The 12,733-nt window shown below is 40.4% G+C and overlaps 1 protein-coding gene across 6 annotated transcripts in view; it reads right to left on the bottom strand.

The window, feature by feature from the left end:
• Positions 1-12,733, bottom strand: part of drp2 (dystrophin related protein 2) — a 90,055-nt gene that overhangs the window by 20,983 nt on the left and 56,339 nt on the right. For all 6 annotated transcript variants that reach the window (XM_062963953.1, XM_062963954.1, XM_062963952.1 and 3 more), the window contains 7 exons: positions 11,094-11,172; positions 9,113-9,173; positions 8,776-8,837; positions 7,169-7,243; positions 5,986-6,187; positions 3,176-3,261; positions 1,428-1,585 (listed from right to left, as the gene is read on the bottom strand). In XM_062963953.1, coding sequence (XP_062820023.1) covers positions 1,428-1,585; positions 3,176-3,261; positions 5,986-6,187; positions 7,169-7,243; positions 8,776-8,837; positions 9,113-9,173; positions 11,094-11,172 — 723 coding nt within the window. The remainder of the gene's footprint in view (positions 1-1,427; positions 1,586-3,175; positions 3,262-5,985; positions 6,188-7,168; positions 7,244-8,775; positions 8,838-9,112; positions 9,174-11,093; positions 11,173-12,733) is intronic.

The following is a 12,733-nucleotide window of genomic DNA, read 5'->3' as shown; positions in this document are numbered from 1 at the left end:
AATATGGGCTTAGCTGATCTGGGACCCACTGCTGACTTCAAATGTGTCTGGGTATTGAGTGGACCTACAAGCCAAGGCTTGTAGATGTTTCAGCTTGTGATGACTCATGGGCCATGTAGTCCCGCTCCTGGCACTGTTGTGACAGATGAAGAGGAAAACTTAGGTTTCCCACCGTTTCAGCCTGAATTGGAGCTTTTCCAGCCAGAATTGGAGCCCTTGCACCTGCAGGAGAATTGCCTTCCAGAAGTCTGCCAAACAAGCCTTGAGCCGAAATCTCCCCCATTTTCTCGCCGTGATTATTATAAACAACAGAAAGGCACTCAAGAGGCGTCTCGCAGGAGCGCTAGAATTGCTGCCAGGCACTCAGCTGATTAAGCCTGCTTCCCATGGGAAACTTTAGGGAGTCATGCATCTGGACACAGAGAATGGCTTTCGGTTCTGGTTCCCCAGAGAATTGTTCTTTGGCGGGAAACGAGACCCTATTTAGGTGTTTTGCCCACGTAGGAATCTTGCGGAGTCAATTCGTCAGCTTCGGGAGTAGGTTGTGTGTGGACTACGCTACTCCCGCGTCCAAGCCCTTTGTTCCCGTTTCCAGCCTTGCCTTGCTTCCCAGGACCTTGTCTTGCTCCACGGACCTTGCCTTGCTTCCCGGACCTCGCCACGAATTTACCACGGATCCTGTTCTTGCTCCTCGTTTCTTGTTGCCTTGAATTAAGCCTAGTGTTCCAAGAATCAAGTTTACTTCCTAGCCTTGCTTAAGTTTCATGGACTAAAGGACCTTGTCATCTCCCCTCACTTTGCTTGGCAAAGTGTTTCGGTTACTGGATTACAACTTTGGACCTTAATATTTCATATTGGACATTGTTTCTTTGGACTAATTTTGACCTTTCCTGAAAGGTCTACTTCTGGACTATTTTCTACACTTGTTTTTATTAACTTTATATACTCCTACAATAAAGATATTAGATAGATTCTGGCCTCTGTGTATGGTTATTGGTGCTCTGCAGCCTGGGTCCTGACACAGCTGGGGTTCCGTGGATCTGTGGTGCTGTTCTCTTTGAGCCTTTAGAAACTTAGGGCTGTTTCCCTCAGGAGCTGTGAGGCTGAGAGGTTGCAAGCTCTCAGGCAGAGCTTTTGGGACTTTTACCCTGGAATTTCTGTTTCTGTTTCCTCAGATGTTCTATATCCCCGGATGTTCTTGAAATATGAAGCTTTTCTACAGGACGAACTGGTCTATGTCCTATAGCTAAGCTTCCTAAGTGAGACTAACTTAAAAATGGCTCCTTCCCTCCCAGAGCCCTGAACAAGGGGCGGAACCACACTTAATGGTGATTGACAGGTGGCCTGTCCTATGATTGCAAACATTTGCAGCAAGAAAGTAAAGTTGAAGGTTTTGGTACAGCTGTACCAGCACAAACGTCACTCACGAAACGGAAGCAGCTGCGGACGCTGGGCTCCACGTTGCTCCCGCCAAAGGCTGCCACTTCGCCCAGCTGGCGTGGGACTTGGATGGCCTCGTGGAGTAAGACGCCAAGGTGCCGCTGGTCACAGAGCCCACTGGGATTTGCCACTTGGCCAAAGAGGTCTGGAGGAGGAAGGAAATAATAGACGGCACCTCAATGTCAGTGTAAGAGACAGACAGACCTGCAGCTATTGAAACCTTGGGGGAAAGCAAGCTCCAACGAGGAAGAGCAAGAAAGAAAACTTCATTCTTAAGCAATACAACTTGGATAGCAAATCTAAACACAGTTTAATAGACTTTTAGGACCTTATCACATTAAGAAATACAGTAGTCTCTCACTTATCCAAGCTAAACGGGCCGGCAAAAGCTTGGATAAGTGCATATCTTGGATAATAAGGAGGGATTAAGGAAAAGCCTATTAAACATCAAACTAAGACTGAAAAAGCCCCCCTCGCCTTATACTCGGGTCAGGGTCCTGTTTGGCTTATATTTGGGTCAGCTTATACTCGAGAATATACGGGACATTTATTATTTTTCTCTGTATTATTATATTTATTACTTTTTCTCTATTATTGTTGCTACTATTACATTTATTTTACTCTATTTTTATTACAGAAGAGTCTCACTTATCCAACATAAATGGGCCGGCAGAATGTTGGATATGCGAATATGTTGGATAATAAGGAGACATTAAGGAAAAGCCTATTAAAAAATCAAATTAGGTTATGATTTTACAAATTAAGCACCAAAACATCATGTTATACAACAAATTTGACAGAAAAAGTAGTTCAATATGCAGTAATGCTATGTAGTAATGACTGTATTTATGAATTTAGCACCAAAATATCAGGATGTATTGGAAGCATTGACTACAAAAATGCGTTGGATAATCCAGAACGTTGGATAAGCGAGTGTATACTGTATTAATATTAATACATTTATTATTTCACTCTGATATTATTATTATTGCATTTACAGTAGAGTCTCACTTATCCAACGTTCTGGATTATCCAATGCATTTTTGTAGCCAATGTTCTCAATACATTGTGATATTTTAGTGCTAAATTTGTAAATACAGTAATTACTACGTAGCATTACTGCGTATTGAACTACTTTTTCTGCCAAATTTGTTGTCTAACATGATGTTTTGGTGCTTAATTTGTAAAATCATAACCTAATTTGATGTTTAATAGGCTTCTCCTTAATCTCTCCTTATTATCCAACGTATTCGCTTATCCAACATTCTGCCGGCCCGTTTATGTTGGATAAGTGAGACTCTACTGTACTGTAAATAAATAAATGTATTTTCATTGTAATCTGCCCTGAGTCCTCTTCTGGGTGAGAAGAGCGGAATATAAATATTGTAAATAAATAAATAAATAAATAAACAAATAAATAAATAAAGTGGCAGGAAATGAATGGAATATGTGAAGTAGGACCCAGGGTGTGCTCAGAGCTGTTTGACATTCAACACTATCAATGGGTGGGGAACACGGGATCAATCCATAACATTATTTTTTTTCTACATTAAGGAAAAAGGAGTGTTTACACTCCCGCATGGAAAATATGGACAGGAACACAAGATACAAGGGGATCTTCTAGGATGTGGTTGTGGTTTTTCCTGCAGATGCTTTTCTTCACCTTTACTAAACCAAACCTGCAGGCTGCTCCGTCCCATTACATCCCATTGCCCATCTCTCCAAGGTGACTCACACTGGAACTTTTCCTTCACTTCGGTGCCACACAAGCACGCGATGCCCGTCTTGAAGGAGAGCGCCCGCATCTTCCCACTGCGTCCGCTAGAAGACGATAAGGAGCAGAGTCAGGAACGGGCCCATGATACCCAATGCACAATTTCTGGGGAATCTCGGTGATGGCCATCTTCAAACACTGCTGACAAAACAAATCCTAAACAAACAGGCCTGCGCAGCTGATGGGTGCACCTATACCCTCCAGGTGTTTTGGAGGGTATAGATGCACTCCCACAATTCCTAACAGCCTCAGGCCCCTTCCTTTCCCGCTCAGTTGCTTAAGTCTAAGGCTGTTAGGAATTGTGGGAGTTGAAGTCCAAAACAACTGGAGGGCCCAAGTTTGCCCATGCCTGATCTACACCATAGAATGCTACAGAGATATGGGAGTTGTGGTTATACAATGCCTGCAGCCTTCTTTGCCAAACAGTGCCATGATTCTATCACATTGAGCCACGGCAATTAAAGTGTAGCTGGTTAGTAGCCAGCTGCAATAAATCACTGCTGACCAAGAGGTCATGAGATTAAAGCCTGGGTCGGAATGAGCTCCTGACCATTAATAGCCTAGCTTGGTGTTGACCTAAGCAGCTTGAAAGACAGTTGCATCTGTCTTTCTGTTGAGTAGAAAATTTAGATACAGTGTTCCTTCACTTATCGCTGGGGTTAGGTTCTAGGACCACCCGCAATAAGTGAAAATCCGCAAAGTAGGGATACTATATTTATTTTAATGTTTATACGTTATTTTAGTAGTTATACACTATTTTAATAATAATAATAATAAGTTTATTTATATTTATATCCCGCCTACATCTCCCCCGAAGGGGACTCGGGGCAGCTTACAGCAAAATCAGATACAAAACAATGATAAAATAAAATATGAAACATCAAAGAACAATAGTAAAAACCAATAATAATAAATACACAGCAGCCAAAAAAAACACAACGCGGTATTAAAACATTGAATTAAAAACAATGAGGTTGCAATAGCGGATAAGCAAGGTGCACATTATGAGTTACAAATTTTAAATAGATAAAGTGCAATAGATTCATTTAAGATCACATCAAGACCTATCGTGTTGATAAATCGCCTCCTTCTCCTCCCGTTGCCGCTTGGGCTCCATTTCTTTCCCTTTGGCTTCTCCTTCCTCCCTTCCTTAGGCTGTAAATTGTAATTTTTTTATGATTTATAATAGTCTTTTAGAGTTTATTCAAAAACCGCGATACAGCGAATCCGCGAAAAGTGAATTGCGAAGTAGTGAGGGAACACTGTACTGCTTTATGCGGGGAGGCTAATTTAACTAATTTACGACACCATAAAACCTTCCAGCAGCATGCGGAAAGGAATGAGGAAGTACTCCATCAAGGACTCGGTGTCACAAGTGGATTTTGAGGTGACAGCTCCCCCTGTGGCCAGAATCGAGCATACTGGAAAATTGCCTCTGTGTCTCTGTATATGTTGCATGTCTAATGGCATTGAATGTTTGCAAAGTATATGTGTGTATTGTAATCCGCCCTGAGTCCCCTTCAGGATGAGTATGGCGGAATATAAATATTGTAAATAAATAAAATAAATAAATAATTCTACAATACAGATGCACCCTGAGTTGAATGCAGCCTATTAACTCTGCATGCCAGCCCAACAGCATGCTGTTTTGCCTACAACTGCAACAATGAGAGAGTGCTTTGGGAAACGGACAGATCATAAAGCATTGCTGACGGGCATTCCTTAGCAACTCATTGTCCCCCAAATAATTTCTCTTCTTGCAATGCTACATTTGGTGTTGTACACCCACAAATGACCTAACCTTTGTGCAATCTTATACAGTTTTTTCACAACTTATTTTGAAGTTTCCATGCTATAATATATGACTGAACAGCACTGGAATCGGTAACGGAATTTGTGAAAGAACAGTGTGTGTTAGGGCAGTGTTTTTGTGCTTTTCGACTTCAGCACCCCATAATGCAATTAAAAACTGCTTAAACAAAGTTTCTTTCCCCCCATCATAAGCCTCTGATAAATAGATATAAATAAATCCATCTCAAAATGTGAAACTAAGACTCCATCTACACTGCTATTCAATGCACTTAAAAAAGCATTATGAAATTGCATTACATGGCAGTGTGGATGGGGCTTAACAGGCTTTTTGAAAACCCCAAAATTAGAAGATATCTACAGTAGTCTCACTTATCCAACGTTCTGGATTATCCAATGCATTTTTGTAGTCAACGTTTTCAATACATCGTGATATTTTGGTGCTAAATTCGTAAATACAGTAATTACTACGTAGCATTACTGCATATTGAACTATTTTTTCTGTCAAACTTGTTATTAAACATGATGTTTTGGTGCTTAATTTGTAAAATCATAACCTAATTTGATGTTTAATAGGCTTTTCCTTAATCCCTCCTTATTATCCAACATATTCACTTATCCAATGTTCTGCCGGCCCATTTATGTTGGATAAGTGAGACTCTACTGTATAAATAAATCCAGCTCAAAATGTGAAAGGTCTCAGAAACTAAGGCTCCATCTACACTTTAAAAAGCATTATGAAATTGCATTACGTGGCAGTGTAGATGGGGCTTAACAGTCTTTTTGAAAACCCCAAAATGAGAAGATGTCTACTTGCAATTGTCAGATGGGGACAAATTGTAACTTTCCCCATCTTTTTTCTGTTTATTAATTTCCTAGAGATGTCTAATATTAGTGATAATAAACTAGAATGTATTATCTAGCAAAACGTTTCCTATTGCTGTAGACGTCTTTGCGGATACCTGTCAAAAACGTTGAGCAACCAGTTCAGGGTCATGTCAACACAGAGAGGGACATTCACGAGGATGCCCCTTTCCTCCTCCAGCCGTTCATAGAGGGCCGTCAGGCAATGGATCACCTCCACCACGTCCATCACGTGGTCGCTGGGCTGCAGCTCATGCTCATTGAAGACCTCTAAGGCGGTTGGCAACGTCACCATGTCCACTGTTGTGCAGAGACAGAAAAGAGCAGGGAAGAGGGGAAAAGAAATACTGTATATACTCGAGTATAAGCCTAGTTTTTCAGCCCTTTTTTAGGACTGAAAAAAAAAACTCCTTGGCTTATATTCAGGTCGGCTTAAACTCAAGTATATATGGTATATTTATTATTTTTCTCTATTATTATTGATATTGTTACATTTATTATTCTACTCTATTATTGTTGTTACTTTTACATTTATTTTACTCTATTTTTATTATTATTATTACATTTATTATTTTACTGCATTTATTATTATTATTACATTTATTATTTCACTCTATTATTATTAAAAAGATACATAAGCACATTTACATTGAAGAAGATGAAAATAATGATTTAATCAGAGTTGATTAGTTGTATCTTAAATTACAGTTTGATGTAAAGATTCAAAAACATTTAAACTACTGATGCCTCAATTAATGTAATTTTATTGGTATCTCGGCTTATACTGGAGTCAATGTATTCCCAGTTTTTTTTTGTGGTAAAATTAGGTGCCTCGGCTTATATTCGGGTCGGCTAATACTCGAGTATATACGGTATGTAAGTGTGGAAGATCAAACAAAGAAAGGAAAAACCCAAGAAAGCAAACAGTGGGAAGAGGAACTCCCTGGACACCTTATTGGGCCAACACTGAAGGTCATATAATATGTGCTTCTCGGCCTTTTGGCTAAGATCAAGTGTAGTGTGTATAATATGTGTCCCAGATTGGGAATAAGGTTTTATTTGAGATCCCTTTTGTAACTTGGAGACTGCGTGAACTTTCCACTTATTTGTATCTTCGAATGGAGGGACATACATGAGTCCATTCAAAATCTTCAGCCTTATGGCCTGTGGCGGGTCTAGGCATGCACACAGGATTATAGGATTGCAGTTTAGATGAACTGGCCTTAATTTTTGCAGGCAGAGAAAGGAATGTGAGAGGGCAGGAAGGAATCTGGAGCTTACACCGCAAGGCCTTCTGCACCCGGCGCAACTTCATGGCTGTACGATAAGCAGAAAACTTGATGTTGTTCAGCTCGGCTGCAAGAAAGAGAAACAAAGCCATAGATTTTGCATCTTGTTAAACCACTGAGCTGCTGAACTTGCTGACCAAAAAGTCAGTGGTTCGAATCCGAGGAGCGGGTGAGCTCCCATTGTTAGCCCCAGCTTCTGCCAACCTAACTGCTTGAAAACATGCAAATGTGAGTAGATCAATAGGTGCCACTCTGGCGGGAAGGTAACAGCGTTCCATGCAGTCATGCCGGCCACATGACCTTGGAGGTGTTTATGGACAACGCCAGCTCTTTGGCTTAGAAATGGAGATGGACACCAACCCCCAGAGTCGGACACGATTGGATTTAATGTCAGGCGGAAACCTTTACCTTTACTATTATATGTCTGGGGGGATTTGTATTTCTAGATTTAGAAGCAAAATAATAATAATAATAATACATCACACAGTCCTAGACTCTTGGAAAGTGTCCGACGTGTGATCAAATACAACAGCTAGCAGAGTGTCTGCTGTGGACTCATCTTGTTGTGTTTCAAATAATAATAATAATAATAATAAGCCGCTATCAGGACCTCAAGATTGAACTTCAAAGACTCTGGCAGAAACCAGTGCAGGTGGTCCCGGTGCTGATCGGCACATTGGGTGCCGTGCCAAAAGATCTCAGCCAGCATTTGGAAACAATAGACATTGAAAAAATCACGATCTGCCAACTGCAAAAGGCCACCCTGCTGGGATCTGCACGCATCATCCGAAAATACATCACACAGTCCTAGACACTTGGGAAGTGTTCGACTTCTGATTTTGTGATACGAAATCCAGCATATCTATCTTGTTTGCTGTGTCATAATAAAATAATAATGATAATGATAATGATAATGATGATGATAATAATAATAATGCTGGATTTCGTATTACAAAATCACAGCATATATATCTCGATTGCTGTGTCATACTATGTCTTTGTGTCAATAATAATAATAATAATAATAATAATAATAATAATAATAATAATAATAAGCCGCTATCAGCCCCTCAAGATTGAACTTCAAAGACTCTGGCAGAAACCAGTGCAGGTGGTCCCGGTGCTGATCGGCACACTGGGTGCTGTGCCAAAAGATCTCAGCCAGCATTTGGAAACAATAGACATTGACAAAATCACGATCTGCCAACTGCAAAAGGCCACCCTGCTGGGATCTGCACGCATCATCCGAAAATACATCACACAGTCCTAGATACTTGGGAAGTGTTCGACTTGTGATTTTCTGATACGAAATCCAGCATATCTATCTTGTTTGCTGTGTCAAACAATAATAATAATGATAATGATAATGATGATGATAATAATAATAATAATGCTGGATTTCGTATTACAAAATCACAGCATATATATCTTGTTTGCTGTGTCATACTATGTCTTTGTGTCAATAATAATAATAATAATAATAATAATACCCACCAAACCAAATGTAGAACATTCAAAGTTGAGATGCAAAGGTGAACAAGCATAGTGAGCTCGATCTTTCCATCACTGATTTCACCATAGGGCACATAAACTACTTACCCAGCGTTTGGTACAATTCAGTCATCTTGGGGTGGTCCCAGCACGTTGTCTGTGCCTGATGGCTAAAGGAGAAATAGAGATAGAATGGATTAAGAAACAACAATAAATACACCGTGCACGCATTTGCTTCCAAGTTACTTGCTGACCCATGGAAACCTACTAATGTCACATGCTTTTCTTAAGCAAGGAATACTCTTAGTTGGTGTGATGAATGCCATTATTTTGGGCAGCTCTTACAGTATCCAAGGAAGGTCTTGAACTATATTATTGACTAACCAAGAAGAGGGAAATGAATGGTATAAAGGATTTATGATCTCAGACGCAGCCATAAACTCACTTGATGTAGTATGGGACTTTGTTGGGAGAAATTGCTCGTTCCCAGGGCACCTGGACCGAGGCTGCCAGGAAAGAAACATAAATAAATTTTGAATGCAAAATACATCTCACAAATGGTGTAACCATTCTTATTTATCAGTGACAGTTCTCTACCCAACACCACTCCCATACTGAGTCCCTGGAAAGGAAAATAATTGTCTCTATTTTGTCCCCAATTTCTACTTTATGGTTAGGATTTTCATATTGCAAGCTTCACATTCCAGGGTTTCCTGGAGAAGAGAGGAGAAATCTGTGACTCCCCAGATGTTTTTGAACTGCAGCTCCCATCAGCCCCAGTTTACATGGCCAATGCTCAGGGATGATGTGAGCGGCAGTCTTATCTCTCCTGCGCACATTCATGTCAATATCTGCATATAACAATCCCAGCAACTACAACTCCCAGCTACAATAAATCTCTACTGACCGAGAGGTCATGAGTTCGAAGCCCGGGTCGGGTTAAGCCTCCAACCATTAATAGCCCCGGCTTGCTGTTGACCTATGCAGCCCTGAAAGACAGTTGAATCTGTCAATTAGGGAAATTTAGTGACGCTTTATGCGGGAGGCTGATTTAACTAATTTACAACACCATAAAACTGCCAGCAAAACACAAGGAATGGAATGAGGAAGTACAGCCACTAGTGGACAGTGAAGCAACAGCTCCCCCGGTGGCCGGAATCGTGAAGCTGGAAAAAAATGTTAAATGCCTCTGTGTCTGTCTATATATGTTGTTTGTCTGTTGGCATAGAATGTTTGCCATATATGTGTTCATTGTAATCCGCCCTGAGTCCCCTTCGGGGTGAGAAAGAAGGGCGGAATATAAATACTGTAAATAAATAAATAAAAAATACCATATGGTGCTCAGACTGCCACTTCTTGCATTGCAGAGATAGATTTTGAACTGCTGATACAACCAGAAAAAATGGGATTTTAAAATATATTGCGGCTTGCAAAAAGGTTTGCTTACAAGGAGGAGCACACTCAAAATAGCACCCTCCTCTTGCAGCCCAAACTGGGTTTTCTACTTTATTTATTTATTTCCGATATTTCTACCCCGCCCTTCTCCCCGAGGGGACTCAGGGCGGCTTACACAACTGGCAGGATCACTACCAGTATATAATAATACAATAAAATAATAAAACAGTTAAAATAGTTAAATAACATATTAAAATACAATATACAGTAGAGTCTCACTTATCCAACATAAACGGGCCAGCAGAACGTTGGATAAGCGAATATGTTGGATAATAAGGAGAGATTAAGGAAAAGCCTATTAAACATTAAATTAGGTTATGATTTTACAAATTAAGCACCAAAACATCATGTTATACAACAAATTTGACAGAAAAAGTAGTTCAATACACAGTAATGCTATGTAGTAATTACTGTATTTATGAATTTAGCACCAAAATATCATGATGTATTGAAAACATTGACTACAAAAATGCGTTGGATAATCCAGAACGTTGGATAAGCGAGTGTTGGATAAGTGAGACTCCACTGTATAAAAGATTTAACACAGTGCAATACCGAATATATATGCCAGTCATCCATCAGACCTTGTGCAAGAGCCTTAATCCAATTACTCTATCATCTTAGGCGTATATGGACTAATCCTGTTGCATGTTTTTATGACACAACTCACAACACGCAAATAGAATGGGAAGCCTATCGGTGGCAGCTCTAGGTGGTGCAATAGATGTGTTGGCAGGACTGCTGACTGAAAGGTCAGAGGTTTGAATCTGGGGAGTGGGGTGAGCTTTCATCTGTCAGCTCCAGCTTCCCATGCAGGGATATGAGAGAAGTCTGCCACAGGATGGTAAAACATCTGGGCATTCCCTGGCAACGTCCTTGCAGACGGCCAATTCTCTCACATGCAGTTTCTCAAGTTGCTCCTGACACGAAAAAAGTGGCAATTCTTCAATTAGGACATGGCATTTACATACATGAGAGAAAGTGCTGTGATCCTGGACCAAAGTCCCGATGGGCATCCTGAAGGTGCTTCAGCCGGTCATTGATGGAGACCTATGCGGAGATTGAAAATATCAAAGGAAGCAGTGGAAACGAGTCGCATTTCATGCAGTGTGTGTAGACAATGTGGCAAAGAATATTCAAGTATTAACAACAATCCTCTCCAGCACATACACTCACATATACCCATTTGGTTATGCACTTTATTAAAAGCTTTGGATATTGTGTTTTTTATATGCCCGACCCCTTCTATCTCTAGTGGTTGATGTTGTATTATTACTCATTTGTTCTGATTTTATGTGTTTTATTGTATTTTTATAATGTTTAAATTGTCTGTTTTATTTGATTGATGTTATTATTGTTTTGTTTTGATAGTCGTAATGGTTTTACTCTGTTTTGGGCATTTCCCCATGTTAGCCGCCCCGAGTTCCTTCGGGAAGATGGTGGCGGGATAGAAAAATAAAGTATTATTATTATTATTATTATTATTATTATTATTATTAGGCTTGAAGAGGGGATTAAAATCCCATTAGAGAGACTGAGCACAACTTTTTGATAACTTTTAAAAAAATGGGAAACGTCTGTTTTGCTTCTAGGGTTGGAGCTGCAGGGACAAGAGAGGTCAACATACAGCGGGCGTTGGGAATCTGCTAGGTTTGGTTCAGGACCCTTGTATGAGGGTTGAATGAAAAGTAATGCCTCCACCTTCGTAACTCCTCAACAGATGGCAGTCCTGATATGCGTCAGGTCCTGGCTTGTTCAATAGCCTCTCCTCTACAGTTCCATTTGGTGGGAAGCCTTAGCATTGAACGGTTGTGTTGTTAAAGTGCGAAGTATGGAACGCTGCACAGACGGTCGGTCAATGCGACTTAAGCAACGTGCAGTCATTGAATTCTTGACGGCATCCTCCATACAGTCCAGGTTTAGCACTGTCTGACTTCCATCTGTTCCCGATAATGAAAGAAGATCTGCGGGGAGATCATTATGCTTCTGATGAAGGCGTTGAGAGAACTTTGAGACGCTGGTTGCGGAAACAGAGTGTCGACTTCTTCCATGACGGCTTCAGAAAACTTGTTCATCGTTGGCAAAAATGTAACCAATTTTGTGGTTATTTTTAACTTCACTTCACTTCACTTTATTTCTTAATTAGTCGCTCTCCACCAGAGTGCTCCGAGCGACTTACAATTTAAAATATCATTCCACAATATAAAAACATTCAACATAAAAACATTCAACAGTGACTATTTGACAAATTAGATCTGATTTACTTAAATGCACAGCCAAACAGCCAAGTCTTGAGCGCTTTTACAAAAGGTCACAACTCCGACATTGCTCTAACATATGGAAGCAATGAGTTCCACAGAATTGGAGCCTAGATCGAAAAGGCTCTACTCCTTGTAGCTTCCAGGCGTAGCTCCCTTGGGCCCAGTACGTATAGGAGATTTTCCTGGGAGGATCGAGGTGACCACTGATGAAAAAAAGGAATGAGGCGGTCCCTAAGATATAATGGTCCTTGGCCATTTTGAGCTCTAAATGTCAGGATCAGTATCTTATAAGTGATCCGATGTTCTATTGGTAGCCAATGCAGTTGTTTCAGAATCGGTGTAATATGGGA

Source organism: Anolis carolinensis, unplaced genomic scaffold, assembly GCF_035594765.1.
Source record: "Anolis carolinensis isolate JA03-04 unplaced genomic scaffold, rAnoCar3.1.pri scaffold_12, whole genome shotgun sequence".
Lineage (NCBI taxonomy): Eukaryota > Metazoa > Chordata > Lepidosauria > Squamata > Dactyloidae > Anolis > Anolis carolinensis.
The sequence above is the reverse complement of the archived record's forward strand: the minus strand, read 5'-3'. Positions and strand labels throughout refer to the sequence as shown.